Raw genomic sequence first — 21,050 nt, 5'->3', positions numbered from 1 at the left:
TATGCACTCTGGCACCTTATGTACACTAAAAGTACAAAAAATAATTCCCAGTGTCAATCACTTTATTTTACTGTGAATTAGAAAGTTTTTGGGGCTCCACCTGGCACCGTACTGGGGACCTGATCTTTGAAAATAATCAGTGAGGCAGCGACCGAGCCTTCAGAGGTGCAGACCAGATTTTACAGCATGTGTTGTCCTGTGTTTAAGGACGTTTCTTGGATTTTAGGATGTTTCTCAGATTTTAAGATATTTCTCGGGTTTTAGAGTCTTTTAAGGATTTTACGATGTTTCTAGAATTTTGGCATATTTCTAGGATTTTGGGATTTGTAGGATTTTAAGATATTACTTTTTTAGGTTTTTTGATGTTTATAGAATTTTAGGACATTTCTTTGATTTCAGGACGTTTCTTGGACATGAGATTTAAGGACATTTGTAGGATTTTAGGATGTTTCTCAGATTTTAAGATATTGCTTGGATTGTGGAGGGTCTTTGTAGTTTTTTTTTGATGTTTCCAGAATTTTAGGACATTTCTTTGACATTTCTTTGACACTTCTTTGAGCTCTGTTTTGATGCTGTTTTATGCACTCTGGCACTTACGGAGGCTAAAAGGACAAAAACGATTCCCAGTGTGACTCACTTTAAGTTTATTGTGAATTAGAAAACGGTGTCCTGTGTTAGTGCACCAGCCGTTTGGCCTTTTGAACGTACGGACCCAATTTTCGGGCATGCGTCGTACTGTGATACGACGCTGTGACTCCTCTTTTGAACCTCCTCGAGCTCTTCGCAGTGGGACAGGTGTGCAGGTGAAAGAGGACACCAGGCCACCGGGACGTGGACGTCCTCCTGACAGTTTCAGTGTGTCTGAGGCGTGTTTACGTCTCCTCCCGCCGGCTGACAGATGCGGGCTGCGACCTTTGATCGTTGTTTCTGGCGGAGGGTCGCTGATTGAATCCGCGCTGTCACTGAGCCTCTCATTATCGTCACGTCACAAAACCCATAATTCAGCTGGTGCTGACGTGTGAGCGCTCGTTATTCCCGCCGACCCAAAGCCTCGAGTGCTCTTTAGGTTGAACAAACAGCTGCGAACGCGCCGTGTGAGCGCTCCCCCCGAGGAGGCGTGTTGATGTTCATCAGCTCGGCGGCGAGCGTCATTACAGCAGGCCACAAGCTGCGCTGCGGCATCATGGGATTACCGCCACCCCTCCCTCCCTCCCTCCTCGCCTGGCTTCACGTCACGCGTGTTTTTTTTATGCTGCGTGATTTCAGAGGTGTTTCACCTCTGAAGCCAATACGAGCGGCGCGTGAGCGTCACGGCGTGAGCAGAAGTGTGAGCTCGCTGCAGGCGGCCGGCGGCTCATCTGCCTACATGTCAGCGCTCGCTGCCAGCCGGCTGAATTCAGAGCGCGAGAGGCTGATTCGATGAAAGCTCATTCAGGCGCTCCGCACGCGATAAATGGAGGATGATTGATCGCTCTAAAGTTGATTCTGTCTCTTTTAACAGCTTTTCTGTCGCTTCCTCTCAGCCTAATCCTCTCCTCCTCTTCGCTGACTTCTTTTATTCTCCTCGGGTCTTATTTTCCTCGTTTCCTCTCCTCTCTGTTTCCTCCTCTCCTCTTATTTTCTCTTGCATCCTCGTTCCTCTCCTCTCCTCCTTTCCTTTCTTGTCCTCCCCTCTCTACCTTTTCTTTGCTCTCGACTTTCGAATTAAGTCTGTTTATTATGACAGAAAAATGTTATGAGAATAAAGTCGTAGTTTTTAAAGAAAAGAAAGTTGTGATTTTACAAGAAAAAAAGCAATTTTATGGAAAAACTCAGAATATTATGAGAATAAAGTTGTAATTTTACGAGAATTAAGTTGTATTTTTACAAGAAAGATGATATTATATCATGGAAATAAACATCCTGCATTTATAGTTTGCTGGAAATTTCAGTTTAATAAAATCTTGTAAAATTGCAACTTTACTTTCATTAAATCACGACTTTTTTCTCAAAATCGAACATTTTTTCTGTAACATGTCACACGTCTGTCGTATGTGTCCTCTGTTGTCTTCTTTCCATCCTTCTTTCTTCTCCTCTTTCATTGTTTTCTCTCCTCCTCTTTTTTATCCTCCCCTCTACTTTTCCTTTGCTCTCGTCTCTTTTTTCCTCTTTATATCCTCTATTTTCACATCTTCTCCTCTCTCTCTCTTCTCACTGTTTCCACCTCTTTTTCCCTCCGTCCTTTTCCTCTTTTCTATCCTCCTCTTCTCTTTTCTTTGTCTCTCTCCCATTCCTTGTTTCCTCTTTTCCTGTCCTCCATCCTTGTTTCCTCTCCTCTAATTTCATCCCTTTCTATCCTCTTTTCTCCTTTCGTTTTTCTTTCCTCTTTCCCATCCTCTCATTTTTTCCTCATCTCCTCTCCTGCCTCCCTTTTTTTTACTCCTTTCTTCTCCTCTCCTCTAATTTTTGTCTTCTCTTTTTCTTTTTCTCCTTTTTTCTTCCTCTTCTAACGTCTCTCTATCCTACTCTCCTCTTGTAGTGTCTTTTTATCTCCTTTTCCTCTTTCTGTCCATCTTTTTTATCTTTTTTTGTTTACCTTTCCCTCCTTTTTTTCCCTCTCCCATTCTTCTTCTCCCCGTCTTTCCTCTTTCTTTTTTTTTCTGTCCTCTCTTTTGTCCTCCTCTCCTCTCATCTCATGGTTTCTTTTTTCTCCTCTCCTTCGTTTTATCTCTCTTCCCCCTCTCCTTTTTGCCTTTTTGTTTTGTTTAGCTTTCAATCTTTTCCTCCTCTTCCACTTTCTCTTCTTCCTCTCATCTCTCCTTTTTCTTTTCTATCCTCTCATTCCTTCACCCCCCCCTCCTTTTTCTATACTTTTCCTTTAATTTATTCTCCCTTTCCCTCGTGTTTTCCCTCTATCTCATTTTTGAATCCTTTTTTTTAACCTCTTTTTGTTTTTATCTTTTCTCCTCCTCTCCTTTCCTCCTTTTCTTCTTCTTCCCATCTGTCTGGTCCGACTCCTTTTTCACCCCGTCTCCTCTTTCTATCCTTTTCTTTTATTTACTCTCGTCTTTCCTCGTGTCGTCCCTGTATCTCTCCACTTTTCTTTCTCTTCCTCTCTCTCTCATAATGTCCTCCTCTCCTTCATTTCTCCTCTCTTTCCTCTCCTCTGACCTTGTTTCCTTTCCTTGTATGGTTTCTTTTTCCTCTCCTCTCTTCATTTTGTTGACCTTTTCTCCTTTCTCTTTCTTCTCCTCTTTTTCTCTCCATCTTCTGTTTTCTCTTCTATCTTCTCTCCTATATCTCCTCATTTGTCCTCTCCTCTTTTTCTTTTTGTTTACTCTCTCCTCCATCTCTTACTCCCACTCTCTTTCTCTTCTTATCATTTCATCTTTCCATCTTTTTTTATTGTCCTCTCCTCCCTATCTTTGCTCCATCCTCTTCTCCTCCCTGTATCTCCCCTCTCTCTCCCTTCCTCTTCCTCCCACTCTTCATCATTGTGTCCTCCTCTCTCGTCTAATCATCTCTCCCTCCATCCTCCTCCTCCTCCTCCTCCTCCTCCTCTTCTCTCTCTCTTATCTCTGGCCTTCTCTTTCCTCTCAAATCTTCCTCTCTCCCTCTCTCTCTGCATCTCCTACTCTTTCCTTTCATCTCTCTATTAGCCTCCCTCTCTCCTCCTCCTCCTCCTCCTCCTCCTCCTCTCTTTCAGCAGTGGAGAATCGGTGAACGGCAGCAGCGGCAGCAGCAGAGTCACTCAGCACGCCGACGACTCGCATGAAAGTGAGGACCTCTCTTTTTCTTTCTCTCACCCCTTTTTGTCTTCTTTTTTTCCATCACATCCTCTTCCTCTTCTCCGCTCTTCTTTCTTTTGTTTTTCCTTTTCCACTTTTCCACCCTTTTCTTTTTTCGTCTCATCTTTCGGAGTGCGGCAGTCTGAGGGTCTCATGCATTTCAAACAGGGTTTCTGTCCTTGCTCCAACTACAGCATGTAGACGAGTGCTTTTACAATTTTTTTCCTTTTCTATATATATATATTTTTTTGCGTCTTGTTGGAAATAAGTAGGCCAGTCTTGTCGCTTTATTGCAGCATGTGGATATTTCTGGATATTTCAGCAGGTCGGACTTTGAGTCCCAACTTAAATCATGCAAATCCTTCTTTCGGTGGCAGATGTGTTGCAGCGGCAGATGAGGCAGTTTGCTTTTGGGTACAGTGTTATGAAATATTGAGCGCTGCTGTGAGCGTTTAAGACATGCACGAGTATTTCTTTATTTATAGAGATTAAAATTATTTTGTGGCCGGTGAGGATTTTATTTTTTTCTGTAACCAAAGAGACATCTGGCAGATTCTCTCCTTTGCTTTGCTCTCTGTGTTTCTCTCATTCATTTCTTCATTTTTTCTGTTATTTCCTCACTGGACGGCACAAAGACACTCTGCGGCGAGCGCACAGGAGTTGACACAAAACATGGGGATCCTACCATAAGACGTTTAACCAGGATGGACTTATCGGATGTATTCACGGCCACGATTCCGGCCAGTTGGCCGCCAAACTCTTCATTGGAGAACCACACCTCCTTCTCCTCCTCCTCCTCCACGAGGTCTCCTCCTCTACCTCCTCACTCGCAGGTGGCGTCGGTGTTCATCGTGCTGGTGGTCACGGTCATCATTCTGGGGACCGTGGTGGGTAACGTGCTGGTCGTGGTGGCGGTGTTCACCAGCCGAGCCCTGAGGCCGCCGCAGAACCTCTTCCTGGTGTCTCTGGCGTCGGCGGACATACTGGTGGCGACGCTGGTCATCCCCTTCTCCTTGGCGAATGAGGTGAGGAAACAGACTCTCATCCATCTCATACAATCTGTATCTGGACATCTTTTCTCAACAGGTTACAGAGCTGAAAATGCAGCTGGATCATCAGCCAGAACGTGGAAATAACAGTAACGTTATCGCCAAGAAAAACAAACAAACAGATTTTGGACTCAATGATCGAGCGAATCAAAAGGTTAAAGGCATCACTAAAGTTCTCAAAGGTTTCTGAATCTCTGCACCGAATTTCAGTGAAATTCATCCATCAATCATCGAAACATTTCTGTCAAAAGCATCAACTTTCTGGTATCAGAGGATCTCCAAAATCATTAGGATACATCCTCAGGGTAACATGAATGTCTTTACTAAATTTTATAGAAATTCATCCCAGAGTTGTCAAAACACTCCGGAAAAACCTCATGATGGTGCTAAAGAAAACAGTCGTCCTCTGGGACGACAGATTTTCCATCCAGTAGTTGTAGATATTTTGGGCAAAAATGTAAAAACTCTTCAAAGTTCACAAAGAATTTCTACACCAGATTTCATAAAGATCCATCCAGCTGTTGTCGAGAAATTTCAATCAAAAGCAAAAACCTTCTTGTGTCAGAGGACCTCCAGAATCATTCGGATATGTCTGCATGACCCATGATAGTGCAAGACAAAACGTTAAAAGTTCTCCAAAATTCACAAAGAATCTCTGCACCAAATTTCATGAAGATCCATCCATCAATTATCGAGACATTTCAGTCAAAAGCTTCAACCTTCTGGTGCCCAAAATCATCAGGAAACATCCTCTGGGGAAAACGAAAATATTTAATAAATTTCATGGCAATTAATCCAGGAGGTGACGAACATTTTCAGTAAAAATAAAAAATAAAAAATCAACCTCATGGTGGTTCTAGAGAAAATAAATCTTCCATCCAATAGTTGGTGAGACATTTCAGTCTGGATCAAACTTTTGGTCCAACAGACGAGTGCGATCGCTGAAATCGTGTTCAAAAATGTTGAGACGTCACTCAGCTCCACCTCTTTCAACTCCTTCAAGTCGAGATCTTTCTCTGCAGAGGAAAATGTTGGAATTGTACGTTTCTGCAAACCACGAATGCTTTACATTTGTACGTTTTATATGTATCATACCAACAACAGACGCCGCTGAACTGCAGACCAACAAACAAGCTTCAAAAGCAGTTGTTTTTTAGCAAGTGGTTGCTGTTTTCAGTGGCAAAACAGATATTTTTTGGTGACCCATCACCGCGTTTCCTGCAGCATTTCGCGTCACAAAAAATGGTTATTTTTGACCGAGACATCACTGGATTTCCTGCTGGGATTGTCCTCCTAAACATATTTTGCACCAAAACTCGATCTTTTCCTCACCATCACCAAGTGGTTTTAGTGCCAAGACGTAACCAAACGGCACCGCGGTGTCGTTAAAACATTTTTTAAAGCTTTTTTAAGTTTCAACATATTTGTTAAATAACAAAGTGCAAATGTAGAATTCCCGTTTTCAGGAATCCGACATTTATGCCGACATTTATTCCAGAGATTGTTTTGCTTTTTCCCGGCTGGCAGGGAACGTTCCCACAACATTGGCTAATGTTACCTACAAGTCCAAAGTTTAAGGATGTTCTAGGAACATGAGGAAAACTGAAAATGTCCTAAAATCTTAAAAATGCCCTAAAATCCTAAAAATGTTCCTAGATCCTAGAAATGTTTGATACTAGAAATGTCCAAAAATCCAAGAAAATTTATTTTATCCTCGAAACATCCTAAAATGTTAGAAAAACCCTAAAATACAAAACATGTCCCTAAATCCTAAAAACGTGCGAAGATCCTCGATACGTCCTAAATTCATAAGAATGTCCTAAAATCCTAAAAATGTGCTAAGAAACTAAAAGTCCCAAAACTGTCCATAAATCCTAGAAATATGCTAAAATCCTTGAAATTTCCAAAATTCATAAAAGTGTCCTAAAAGCCAAGAAATGCCTTTAAATCGTAGAAACCTGCTAAACATTCCTAAAAATGTCCTAAAAATGTGCTAAAAAACTCCCAAAGATGTCCTAAAGTCCTAAATACATGCTAAAAAATGTCTTAAAATCCTTGAAATGTCCTAAATTCAATAAATGTCCTAAAATCCTAAAAATGTCCAAATGTCCTAAAATGTGCTAAGAAACTAAGGGTCCAAAAATGTTTTTAAATCAGAGAAACATGCTAAAGTTCTTGAAATGTGTTTAATTCCTAGAAATGTCCCAAGTTCCTAAAAGTATCCTAAAATCCCCCAAATGTGCTTAAATACAAGAAATGTGCTAAAGTCCTACAAATGTTTTTAATTCCCAAAAATGTGCTAAAATCCTAAAAATGTGCTAAAAAAGTAAAAGTCCTAAAAAATGTCAGAAAAACCTACAAATATCCTAAAATCCTAACGGCCGCTGCGTCTGGCCCCTGGCCTCCTGTCAGTGCAGACGTGTTTCTGCTCTGCAGGAACATTCGGACTCCGTAAGAACGTCTCTTTACCGCTCTGCTTTATGAGTGAAGATTTACTGATCCGAATTTTCGATTACCGTCTGAGATTTAATCAAAACTCAGATGTTCTCAGGAGAACCAAAGACAATTATTCCGATGGTTCCATCTCAGCAGAGCCTCATTTCACACAAACACAAACGGAGAATAAAACCCAGCAGAAAGGCCGGCGCAGCATCTTTCACACGCTGCACTGCAGCTGAAAACCTCCAATATTTACTCTTTTATCAGCTGCCAGAGAGGAAACACATGAAGAGGTAAATCTGAGAGTTTTCGCTTTAAACCGAGTTGATTTGGACAGCGGAGTGCATGCTGTGGAGGAGCGTGATGGATATTTTACAGTCTCTCTCAGCTGTGGAAAGACTGTCGGCTTAAATAATATTGCAGAGGGCTGATGTGAAACCACGGGGGCAAACACGCTGAGAGCTTTCTCTGCAAACTAAAAACAGTTGACGCCGACGTGGCGGTAATGAGATATCGACTGAGTTGTTATTTTCAGGAAAAATAATCCTTTTGGCGCCTCGCTCAGGGCCGCTCTCCTCTGCGGGTCGTCTCTGGCGCTTGAATTAACATATCTTAATTGGCTTGTCGTCCCTCCAGGTGATGGGCTACTGGTACTTTGGGTCCACCTGGTGCTCCTTCTACCTGGCTCTGGACGTCCTCTTCTGCACCTCGTCCATCGTCCACCTCTGCGCCATCAGCCTCGACCGCTACTGGTCGGTCACTAAAGCCGTCAGCTACAACCGCAAACGGACGCCAAAACGGATTAAAGTGATGATCAGCATCGTGTGGCTCATTTCCATCGTCATCTCCTCGCCGCCGCTCCTCATGTCGCACAAGGACGAGGATTTGGGGACGGAGGAGGAGGGCGACACGCAGAGGCAGGAGTGTCTCCTGAACAATCAGACGTGGTACATTTTGTCCTCCTGCCTCGTGTCGTTCTTCGCGCCGGGCGTCATCATGATACTCGTGTACTGTAAGATCTACCGCGTCGCCAAGCAGCGAGCGTCCACCGTGTTTGTGGCGAAGAACGTGCTGGAGCGGCAGCCGTCGCAGTCCGAGACGTGCTTCGCGGGCACCACCAGGACTGGCCAGAGAAAGGGAGCCGGCTGCGGTATCTCCCAGTACGAGCTGGAGAGCCCGCGGCCCGCCAACCGCCACAGCTCCTCCAACATGGACAGCAACAGCAGCCGCAGAGGAGAGCTGGACGACATCGACTTGGAGGAGCGAACGTGCGACGCCGCCGTAAAAACAACCTCCTCGTTTTCGCTCCGCTTCCCCAGGAGAGCCGGCGGGAGCGTGAAAACGGAGGACGCAGAGGGACAGTCTAACAGGTTGAAGCCTCCTCTTCCTCCTCCGTCCTGCGCCTCCATATCGTGGGCGTCCTCCGAGAACTGCTCCCACCACTTCCTGCTGCCGTCGCCGCTGCCGCTCCGCAGCCGGCAGATGTCCCTGTCCAAGAACAAAGTGGCTCAGATGAGGGAGAAGCGCTTCACGTTCGTCCTGGCGGTGGTGATGGGGGTTTTCGTCCTCTGCTGGTTCCCGTTCTTCTTCACCTACAGCCTGCAGGCCGTCTGCAGAGAGAACTGCACGATCCCCGACACGCTCTTCAACCTGTTCTTCTGGATCGGATACTGCAACAGCTGCCTGAACCCCATCATCTACACCATCTTCAACCGAGACTTCAGGAGGGCCTTCAAGAAGATTTTATTCCAGACTCACAAACGGACATAACAAGTGAATGTACAGTGGGAGGAACAAGTATTCAACATTTTCTTCTTTATTTTCGGTAAACATGTTTCTAATGCAGATATTCATATGAAATTTACACCAGACATCGATATTAACTCAATAAAACTACATAAATAAAGAAATCAAAACACCACAAACCATAAAGATCAGAATGATCACCTCATGGTTGTTTGCATCGGTGCACCAGTCAAGTTACAGTTGCAGTTTCCTTCCAAATGAGTGAAAACACGGACGCTTCACACACAGACGATCTCTAAAATCAGCAAAGTTTACAGATCAGAGTCGCCAGTTCAGAATCTGACCGAATTTCTCCCCTTCAGTTTCTGAGATATGATGCTGAGCAACGGACAGAAAAGTCTTTTGCAGAACATTTTGATGTCACAGTTGACAAGGTAGAAGGTAGATTTATTGCTCATTACTGAAGGTCGGCCCATCCAGCGCAACAGCTTGATCTGGGATGTTAGGGGTTAACCATGTCTCTGTGAAGATGTGATCAGAGTCTCTGATTTGCTGAGTGAGCCTCAATCACATCTCATTCACTTTACTCTCCTGTGAGCGGACATTAGCCAGAAGAAGGCTTGGTGGAGGAGCAGCTCAAGGTCCAAGTCGGGTCAGCCTCGCCCTGATGCCGGCTCTCCTCCCTCTCTTTTTCTTTCCATTTCGTTTCTCCTCTCTGGTCTGACTGGCCGCTCGGCGTATGCTGTTGGTGGAGATCCTCTCGAGGTCTGCTGCATTCAGTCCAAACCCCACACAACTAGAAAAACTTAGCAAAATGTAGCAAAAAAGAGGAGCAACCGGCTGTTGCATCTACATGCGCTGCCGTTGTCATGACCCATGACCTTTTGGATATAAAATGTCAGAACTTCATCATTTTATCCTGTTAGGGGCCAATCACACAGAGACGCATCACATCATATGTGACCGCTCAAAAAACTCTTTGGAAGCGCATCTGAAAAAAAACGGGCTGCGTGCGGTGGCTCATAGACTGTTTACAAAGATGGACGATGTGCCCCCACTTACCCCTTTAGTGAGGCTAAAATATGCGAGATACAGGTTTGCCATCATGCCCTGGTGACGTCATTCGGAGCTGGAGACTGTGCAGTAGCTTTATCTGCGGAGTTCCCACCAAAACACCCGTCCAACCAATCGCAAGCAGCCCCATTAAATGCGAGAGCACTGATTGGCCGTCACAGCTGTCAATCATGGCAGGAAAGCCTCTTTTTGTATAATCGAATAACTCATTAAAACCGAACTTATCATAATAACAAACACGTGAACAAACATCAGGGTGATATATATTTAAAATTATGTTACAGGAAAAAAAGAATTTGTGTATTTTTAAAAAACACTTTGCCCTTTTTTTTTTAAACCATTTTCTTATTTATTTATTTATTTTTGGTTTTTTTTACTTTTTTTGTTTATTTGTTGGTAATTTTCCAGTAACTTTTTACTAATTACTTGCTATTTTCCTGGTCCATGTCTTGTTAAGTTGCTCTTTGTCTTTTGTTTTTGACAGAAATCAAACCAATTTGCTTGGTTTCAAGGGGTTAATATCTGTGTCTGGTGTAAATTTAATGTGAACAGCTGCATTGAAAATATGTTTACTGAAAAAAAAAGTTGAATACCTTTTCCCCTGCTGTATGTGTGTTTGACGAACACAAACGTGTGTGCACACAGTTTCAATCCTGTTTTCCACTGTGCTGTCATACTGACATTAAAGGGCTTGCCATACAGCCTGCGTATTGATTTATTATTCAACCGCTCATGTATTAATTAAATAATCACTTTCAGTTCTAGTTGAAACCAGCCGAGGGAAGATGATTGTTTCACTCGGATGCTGTGTGCACTGTAAAACCTGATATGTTGATCTTATTTAAAATAATCTTGGAAACTGCCTTGAAAAAGGAAAGTAAATGTAACTATAAATCTCACTTAATGTTTACTTTATATCCAGCTGTTTAAAATGTAGCTGTATCCACTTAATTTTTGTGAAGTTGTTGCAACTTTAATTAGAAAATTGAATTGTTTTTTTTAAGTGTTAGTAGCTTCAGTAAACCAAGTTGATCTGACTTAACTTGATCATGACGAAGAGGAACGAAATGTGAAAAAATCCTGGAAATCTGAGAAATGTCCTAAAATTCCAGAAACTTTCTTAAAATCCAAGAAACTTGCTAAAACTAGAAAAATTTTTAGCTGTATTTACTTAACTTTGTAAAGTTGTTGCAACTTAAAAATGACAAGCGGAGTGACCTTGTGTTTTTTTAAGTGTTAGCAGTTTCAGTAAACAGACTTAAATTGATCATCGCAAAGAGGATTTTGCCAGTGAAGAAGTTCAGAGATCTGCGAGTTCTGTTTTAATAACGTGTTTCATAAAATACAAATATGACCGACCAGTTGAATAAAGATAAATAACGCAATAAACTTGGTTTAAACATGTAAGTTTTAAGTTACAACAACTTCACAAAATTAGGTGAATACTGCTTAATTTGAAGTAAATTTAACGATTAGATATAATGTTAAAATGTTTATCTGACAAGTCGATTTTACAAAAAAAAATCTAGAAAACTGATTTCCCTGAAAGGGAAAGTAAATCGAACTATTCTTTCATTATGCTTCCTTTATCTATTTGTAAGGTTTCCTTAAAATTCTGTTGTATTTACTTCATTTGTTAAGATGACTCAAAATAACAAATTAACTTTTTGTAAGTGATAGCCACTTAATCAAACCTAGTTAGTTTGACTTAACTCAAAAGTTGCGTTCAGTTAAGTCCGACTACCTCTGTTTACTTAAAAACTTATAATTTAATTATCATATCAAAACTTATATGATGATTTGCTATCATAAAGTACAAGTACATTTAAATAGTCTTTTTTAAGTTGCAACAACTTCACAAAATGAAGTAAACACAACTAAGGTTTAAGTAAACCTACACTGTAAAATCTGAAGTTGATCTTACTCAAAATAATCTTGGAGACCAGTTGAGATTATTTAAAATTCAGCAGAACTTTCTTAGATATGTGAAGTTGTTGCAACTTAAAAATGACAGGTGAAATCACCTTGTTCTTTCTAAGTGTGAACAACTTCTGTTAACTCAGTTAGTTTGACTTAACTTAAATTTAGGAGATCTGCGAGTTCTGTTTTATTAACATGTTTAATTAAATGCAAATATGACTGATTATAACCGGCAGAATAGATAGTATTTTTTTTACCTAAGATTTTGTTTACCTAAAATTTGGAAATATAGATATAATTAAACTTGTCATTTCTAAGTTGCAAAAACTTCACAAAGTTAAGTTCGTTTAACTAAAGTTTCGGTAAAGGTAACAATACATTTAAAGTCAACATAAATTAAGATTGATAGTTTTATCAATTACATTTTTCAAGGCAGTAAAAGTGAAATCAGCCTGTCAGGTTTTACAGTGCGTGCAGGTGTTTGCAGCTCTGATGCAACAGCGGTTCAACAGCGCGAGCTTCGCCTGCGTTTGAATCTTAATTAGCATAAAATGGCCGCAGGGCTGCGAATAACGTCCCCGCGGAGCTGCGAGGCGTCTCCTCGCTGCAGTCTGCAAACATTACATCGACACAGACGCAGGTTTAAAGAGAAAAACCAGCTGCGCTTTACAGAAACATACAAAGAGCTTGTGATGCGTTTGTGTGCCTCGCAGTAATTAAACACCGGCAGCACCCGGAGTTTAAACTTTAACTCGGAGGAGACTTAAAGCACAGAAAGGCGAACGAAAGTTCCCGGTTTTTCCACCAAGAAGCAATGTTGTGTTGACACTGCACGGCTCGGGGGCAAAAACATAAAAAATTCATGTGCAGCTAGCAGATGGGCCGAGCTGCCGTACAGAGAGAGAGAGGACAAAGAGACAGAAAAGAAAAGAGGGAGCTTCACTATCACCGAGGCGCCGAATAAATACAATCAACCTCAGGCTCCTACAACAATAGATAATTATGCTGTGAAGCTCGGGGTGAAACGACGGGACTCAAGGCCTTCGTCTCAGCTGACGAGATGCTTTTATCTTTTCAAACACAAAGCGGCGGCGGGAGGAGCAACAAGTCCAAGGCCGCGAGTGCTGTTACATCAGTCCGGTTGCCATGCAACGCGCACTTTGACCACAACTCAGAAGCTGCATAATTAAGTATCTCACCTGAGCTAATACAGAGCGGGACTCTCAGGTCAAGGACACATCCACTTGACCCTTTGACACCTGAACAAAGTGGCTTGCTTTCTTAAAAAAAAAAACAAAAAAAACCCACCAGAGAGCGGCGAGCAACTGATTAAGAAATGGCCCAATAATTAGCAAGAAATTAATCAGACATGCAAGAAAATTACTGGAAAATAGGGAAAAAATAAACCTTGAGAAAGTGCCAAAAAATATTACTTACTTTGTTCCTGTAACAATATTTTAAACACATAATTAAGAGAATCGTAAATATAATATTCTGGTAATTTTTCTCTATTTTTTTCATTTTCTTGTCACCATTTTTTTTTTTTTTTTCTCCAGTTTGTGGGATATTTCTGCCCAGTTGCCCCCAAAACTTTGTTGTCGTTGTAACCGTTTGGGCCTGGAGCGTTGGAGGCAGTAAAGTTAGCCAAGAGCGTACTGCCACACGTATCTGGGGTTTCCACGATGTTCGTTATTTATTACAAAACCACACGTCGACCTTACAAAGTCCGGTTGTACGGCTACTTTTCATCATGCATGCGCACATAGCGACGTTACGGTTCAGCTGAGAGGCTAAAGGACGGCAGGAGCTCGGTTACAGGCGTGCGTACATGGCGAGAGCGCTGCTCAACTAATTTCCAGGACAGACAAGGCGCCACCTAGTGACATAACTTAGTAACACCATATGTCTTAAAGGTACATCCCACAATTTTGGCTGTTACATCGTGTGAACAAAAGGTCAAAACGCAACAAAAGTTGCACATTTCTCATGCAAGAACCGTGTAACAGCTCATGAGTTATCTCTGAACTCTGCGATGAATGATATTTTGGCAGGATCGGAGAGAAGAATTACACAAAATCTGCTCGTCCTCAGTTTTTCTTTACAACAAACCATCGTCTTAGTTGAACTTTTGCAGCACTGGTGCAAAAAAATCAGTATAGCTCTTTTGTTATTACTTTCACAGCTGCAGTGTTGAACATGCACTTTTAAAGCTCCACCTGATGTACGTCTGCAGTTCAAGCAGGTCACGTTATTAACATTTTACATAAGCTGATTGTAGCGCTGCAGCTAATGCAGTTGATCTCCGGGGAGTCATTAGAGAAGGACAAAAAACCACCAGAAACAAATCTGCATTTCTCAGCTGTAGTGTTATTGAGGGCAGACACTGTTACGTTACGGATCGTTTTGTCAGCACGAAAAAATAGATTTATAACACAAAATTAGCAACTTAGACCCTGAACAAAAGTAAACTCTCTCCTCCCAAAGGTGGACGTGAGACGTCAGCAGACCCGAGCAGCGGTAATTACATGATCATTACATGATCATTACATGTTGTAATGACCCTTTATAATTCCTCACAAAGGGAACAAACTGCTCTGGGTTGTTTTTATTTCATTTGACCAATCACAATCATCTTGGGATCAAGTAGAAACTGAAGTGCCAAAAGTTGCAGTTCCTCTAACGTCCACTAGAGGCTGACTCCAAAACAGAGTCAGTCCCCAAATTTTGCAGCAGAAATAAACGTGTTTACAGTCTGGTACAAACAACAGTTTTGGTCTCTATAGCTAATTTCAACATTCGTGACATCTGTACGAGGTCCAGTTTTTAATATAACGTTCCTGTTTATATGTTATTAAGACTTAAAGTTGCGCATAATGACGGACTGCTTTGAGTGACACTCATAGGCTAAAAAAAAAATGGACGTAGCAACTTTGATGTCACGGTGACTAAATGACGACCAAAGATCCGACCTCGTGTCTTTCACAAATTCAGCCCTTCTTTCACTTTTTCAGGTTTAAAAGCTGTTGGTAATCAACTTCATCACATTACTGCATCATTTTTACTTTCATGTGCTCCTCAGAAATATTTACCATATTTACGAGTTTCAAGCGTGTGAATGGCCCTCCAAAGTCCTAATTATGAGTGGGAAACTGGGAAATTTTGATGATATCTGGTATCTGCATGTATTAGCATTTTTTTAAAAAATCATTTAAAAAACACAAAATAATATATAATATATAAAATATATTTAAAAATAAAATAAAATAATTTATAAAAATGTATTAAAAATATAATATATAAAGTATATTTTAAAAATTAAAAATATATATTAACAATAATAATAATAATAATAATAATAATAATGGGAATCAGCTATCAGTTTGTGTAGATTCACGTTCAGACATCCAGGTGATTGAGACTTCAAAAAGGTTTTATTTTTAAAAACAGTGGACTAAAAACTTTCTGCTTTATGATCTGCTGAGGACACCGTCTTCTCTGGCAAACACACCTGTGGACTACGTCTCCCACAAGTCATGTGATCTCGCGCCATATGCTTGTCACGTGACTTCTTTGTGCGTATTTATTTGCCAGAGCTACTTCCTGTTGCAAACATCACAGCTGATGAAGGTTTTTGGATGAACGCCGAAACGTTTTTTAGTCCGTTGTTTTAAAAATAAAACCTCTCTGAAGTCTATCAGCCTCGTGTTTTAAACGCATTAAAATAAAACCCGTATTTTTTGTAGCTTCCATGTTTTTTCCACTTTACCACCTTCAAACAAACACATGAACACAACCAAATCAGAAAAACGACTTCCCAACTCACAAAATTTGACCTTCTGACATCACACGAACGCTGCGTTTCTCCGGCTTCGGCTTCAGCAGCAGAGCTGCGGTTCATTCATGGTGTTTGATGAAATCACAGAAAACTCGGCAGGTTCATCCGTGTTTTTACGCTCTGCCCTCCCGAGATCTTCGCACACGCTGCTTCTCTTCTTCGTCTTTATTTCCCTCCATTAAGACGTGCACCACAAACTCCGAGTCTCTCTCTGTTGACAGTGACCTCTTCCTTTCCTGTGTCAAATATTGACTTTATTTCAGAAGCTCTCCGTTATTTCGCTGCTCTTTCCTCTCTGCAAACTGTCCCTTGACCTCTGATTGGCTAAATGAGACGTGTAAATGCGGCATCTCTCTCTGCGCGGTTTGTTTTTCTAACCTGTCCACCTCCTCGTGCGCAGGTGTCCACAGAAACAGGACGGACGTGTGAGTCTGCAGAGACGCTGACACACTGAGCTGAAGGTTTTTTTTTTTTTGACATTTAAACTCGTCTTGTTCTGATCTGAGGTTCTTGCAGCTGACTGGTTGGGTTTCTTGAGAACTTAAACAGATGCAGATTAACCCTTTAGGGCCCGCTTTATTATTATTATTATGAATGTATTTATTGATGTACAGCACTTTGGTCGACTCTGTTGTGTCTTATAAATGAATTTGGATTGGACTGAATATTACACACACTCGTATCGCACAAAATGCGCTTTTTAAAAAAAATCAAGCTTAAATAAATATTATACATTAATGTTATTTTCTGCTTTCACTAAATTATATTTTTAATCAACATCAGCCATAATCAAAAATATTAAATATTCATTAATTTTCTGGTTTTCAAACTTTTAAATGCCAGGGTTTTTCATTATGCCACAATGTTTTTTAGATAAACACACACACACACACACATATTTATGTATATGCTATAAATGACTAATGTGGAGTAAAAGTACAATATTTCCCTCTGAGATGACGTGGAGTTAAAGTACAAACTAGAAAAAAAGTGGAAATACTCAAGTTAAGTGCAAGTATCTCAAAGTTGTACCTAAGTACATTACTTAAGTAGATGTACTTTGTTACTTTCCGCCGCTGAAGATGAATTATTGTCATTTATGTGTGCAGATGTGTCGCTGCTCAGTTTTTAATGCGGCTGAGTCTCTGTGCGCTCATTATTGCTGCCGTTATTGAAGCAGCCGCAGAGTTAATGTCTCGTGGTTTTGGGAGGCGAGTGCTTGTCTAATGTCCACCGCGATCATTTGACCCCCCCTGTGAGCTGAACTGGTTTTCGGCATGTTTCCCCCTCGTGGTCTTAAGTGCTTTCGGTGGGTTTCTAGTAGTTGTTATTCGGCGGCTCACAAGTGGACGCTCGATGGTTTATGGTCGTTCACATCATCATGAAATCCACTCGTGGACCATTCGCCGCCTTCTGAGATGTCAGCAGTTAACTCTGAGGGTCCAATGTCCCCATTACTGATGGACACAATGTCCAGAGCTTTATGAGACGCTGTAATAACCTGGAGGTGTCCTTTAGCCCTTTACAAACTGAGCGAACCAGACTGATTTCTTATTAAGCATGGGAAGAAGACAATAAGGAACTTAATAAGAAATACCCCCAAAATGAAAAAGAAAGTAATAAAAAGTTACAAGAAAAATTATCTGACAATAAGCAAAGAACATTTGTAAAAAAAAAAAAAGTAAAAAGAAATTACTATAAAATTACCTGAAAATACATGAATTTTTAAAAACCATTAACAATATATTGGCAAAGAAATACAATAAAAATATCTAAAAATAAAACAAGAAATTAGTTCTAAAAAAAAGTTACAATAAAAATTTATGAAAATCAACAAACATTACTGATAAATTCTTAAAAAATCACATGAAAAATATCTGAAAATAAGCAAACCAGAAAATGTTCTTTCTTTGGTTTCAGAGGTTTAAATAGTTGTAATGAAACTGATGTTGACTCAGGTGTGAAAGGGTTAACTTGGTCTTTGACTCCTTTCATGATCTGACATTTTGGCGCAGACACTGCAGACAGATTTTTCACGTTCAGTCTTTCTGTCTCGTTTCGTTCACGTCTGTGAGCCAGAAATAAAGTCTGAGTGTTAAAAAGCCGCCGTGTGACGACTGCTAACCTTGAAACCGTCATTGTTGAGCTCTCGTTGAAACACGGGCGAGCAGAGCGGCGCTGGTCATTTTAAAACGTGGCGTGCTGGTTTGGCGGCTCACGGGCCTCAGCGAGGACCAGCTCTCCTGCTGCAGGTGCAGCGGGGACTCCGGGTCCTGGACTCAGCACATTTCACCAGCGGCGGCCTCTGACTGCGTGGGCGTCAGTGCTTCAGCTCCGAATGAGAAAATGATAATTCAGTGTTCGTATGAAAAATTCAGCAGTCGGACTGAAACCGAGTTTTGCATGCAGAGCTCCGTGTACAGCTGTTGTTCGAATGAGCACATTTCACATTAAATGTCGATAAAATCTCACGTTTTCATCTGCAGGCTTCATCTGCAGCGTGCAGAGGACAAAATCTTCTTTTCTCCTTAAAACAAAATCATTCAAAAGAATCTATAAAGATAGGGCTGAAGCGCCGCCGTGGCCCTGTGAGGCTGTCGATCTCATTAAAATAAAACTGACGGATGGATGAAAAATAATGAGAACTTTGCCCCTCCTGGATCCTTAAAACGAAAAACGTATCAAAGTCTGTGTCGACTCTCACCTCCTCCAGGATAAATGTTTGTATTTTACCTTTCTGCCAAGGATATGTTACTGATTTGACATTAAAACTTTACATTTTAAACAAGGCACTGATTAACCCTTTGGAACCTGGACTGACATCAGTTTTCTTGTGCAGTTTTCAGACACGTTTCACGAGCATGTCGACTTTTGAAACCTCGATAAATTGGAGTGATTTTTTTCCCCCAAAACATTGAAAAAAGGAAATGAGCAACTTGGCGAGAAATGTCCTGCAAATTGCAAGAAATTAGGACAAGGAGACAAGAAAAATTACCCGGAAAAAACAAACAAACAGTAAATTACAACCAGTTTGTTGTTTGTCTTTAACCTTTTGAAATCTGAGAAAATTGGCTTAATTTCGGTCAAAAGCATGAGAAGAAGACAATGAGCAACAAAAGAAAAATGACCCGGGAAGAAATTAGTAAAACATTTAAAAAAACTTTTTAAAAAAAATAGCAATAAATAAATACATAATTATTTTAAATAAATTAATTAATGAGTAAATAACTCTGAAAATTGCTTATAAAATTATAATCATTTTGTCATATAATTTTAATTATGTAATTATTTATTTTATATATTTTAGGTTTTTTTCTCTTTTACCCTAGACATTTTCCCTTTTCCCAACTTTCAAGTGCTTTCAAAGATTTAAATACTCGTGAAAGGTCTCTGAAAGCAAAAAAACAAAAAAAAAGCTGTAGTCTTAATATTACAGGGAAACTTGAGCTGACATCATAACAGAAAAAACACTTTTTACAGTTAACGCAGTGAAACAGCAGATAATCTGCTGAGCAGTTTGATGGTTGAATGTGTTTTTAATTAAACTGTATTTATGAACACTCGGTCTGTGATCAAACTAGATTTCAGCCGCTGGTGACATCTGGACATTAAGTGGTTATCCATTATAGAAAACCACGCGCTGAAACCTGAGTGCATGTTTTGTTTTCTTGCTCGAGAGGGAGATGAAAAGTCTTCAGCACAAGGACAAAGTTTGCAGCCGTGCGTGAATACAAATAAGTGACCGACATGAGGAGGGAAAGAGCTGCGGAGCGCCTCAGAGCCGGAGCAAAGAAAACATCAACTCCCAGCAGTCTCTGTGTCACAAAGACCAGCTCTCTCCGTCCCCGAGCCGCTCGGGTGGAAACAATTAAAAGACGACATTTGCAAACAGAGAGCGAGTTGTGAACTTAAGAACAGCAGATAAATGTATCGACCAAAGGAGGCGCAGAGAATCTGAATCACTGTTTAGTGTGTGGAGAGAAAATGATTCCTGCACAACAGACAGATACAGACACGTACAACACGACCGCTGATGAGAAAAGATCAGCACAGAGCTGTGTGACGTTCTGGTAAAAACAATATGTGCTGAATAAATGCTTCTCTGACATGGCTGTTACTCTTAATGGAGAAGTACAGGATGTGATTACAGTCACAACTCAGGCTGAAAAGATTCCTCGAGACACTTGATTACAGAAATTATAGCGAATTATGCAGATTTTCAACCAGCTCTGTGTCGTTAAAAGTGGGCAACTATGTTGAATCTTGATGAAAAATGCTTAAGACAGATGATGTGAAATTTCGGGCTCCCTACTGGCAGATGAGCAGGTAGCTCTGCACTGACTGCCCACACTGCGGTGACACAGAGCTGGTCGAAAATCAACAAATAAAGACATATGGTGGCCAGTGTTAGGAAGGTTACTTTTGAAATATAATAGGTTATTGATCACTAGTTATCCTGTAAAAACATAAAGACATGTAACTATTATAATAACTTCATCAAATAATATAACTTATTACATTTGATTACTCTTTGAGGACTTTTCTAACACTGTTCATCTGCACTAACTGCCTACACTGCGTTGACACAGAGCTGGTCAAAATTCAACAAATAATCCTTCTTAAAGACATATATTAATATGGCGACCAGTGTAAGGAAGGTTACTTTTGAAATATAATAGGTTATAGATTACTAGTTACCCTGTTAAAAATAAAATAAGATGTGTAACTATTGTAATGACTTCATCAAATAATATAGCATTTTATATTTGATTACTCTGATTATTTTTCTAACACTGTTCATCTGTACATCCTGCCCACACTGTGTTGACACAGAGCTGGTTGAAAATCAGCAAATATTCCTTCTTAAAGACATAAATTAATATGGTATATATTTACTTTTGCTTTTTAATAAAGCAAAAGTATTTGTGGTCTGATAAGCATACTCACTCATGGATTAATCTGTAGAATCTTTGATTACTAAAACAATACTGCTGTATTTTAAATAGGTTGGTTAAGTACTAGGCTACTTAAATAACAATAATTGATAACTACAGTCCTAGTAACAACATTTGAGTTTTTTTTGGTCATATTTTAATTATGATAATTTATGATATTTTGTATTAATATATTAATATTAATAAATAATTTGTTCGTTTTTTATTGATTTTTCATTAATTTTCAGTAATGACTTATTTTTATTTGATTTTTTCTTACTTCGAT

General features: G+C 40.3%; 1 protein-coding gene across 2 annotated transcripts; it reads left to right on the top strand.

Moving 5' to 3' along the window:
• Positions 1-1,834: 1,834 nt before the first annotated feature.
• On the top strand, positions 1,835-10,776 carry LOC121944545 (alpha-2Db adrenergic receptor-like). Of its 2 annotated transcripts, XM_042488375.2 has the most exons (3): positions 1,835-3,756; positions 4,403-4,792; positions 7,892-10,776. In XM_042488375.2, exons 1-3 carry the CDS (start codon positions 3,751-3,753, stop codon positions 9,023-9,025), a joined length of 1,530 nt encoding a protein of 509 aa, XP_042344309.1. In that variant the 5' UTR covers positions 1,835-3,750; the 3' UTR covers positions 9,026-10,776. The 2 variants fall into 2 exon arrangements, with proteins under 2 accessions (XP_042344309.1, XP_042344317.1); XM_042488383.2 differs by having other exon boundaries at positions 1,835-4,792.
• The last annotated feature ends 10,274 nt before the right edge of the window (positions 10,777-21,050 follow it).

This window comes from Plectropomus leopardus, chromosome 1, assembly GCF_026936395.1.
Source record: "Plectropomus leopardus strain MGB_pleo_1.0 chromosome 1, ASM2693639v1, whole genome shotgun sequence".
NCBI lineage: Eukaryota > Metazoa > Chordata > Actinopteri > Perciformes > Serranidae > Plectropomus > Plectropomus leopardus.
The sequence above is the reverse complement of the archived record's forward strand: the minus strand, read 5'-3'. Positions and strand labels throughout refer to the sequence as shown.

Bases quoted from the DNA above. Each gene is read 5' to 3' on its own strand.
- LOC121944545 (XM_042488375.2), top strand. The intron at 4,793-7,891 runs GTGAGGAAACAG...TCGTCCCTCCAG, and splicing joins CCTTCTCCTTGGCGAATGAG to GTGATGGGCTACTGGTACTT.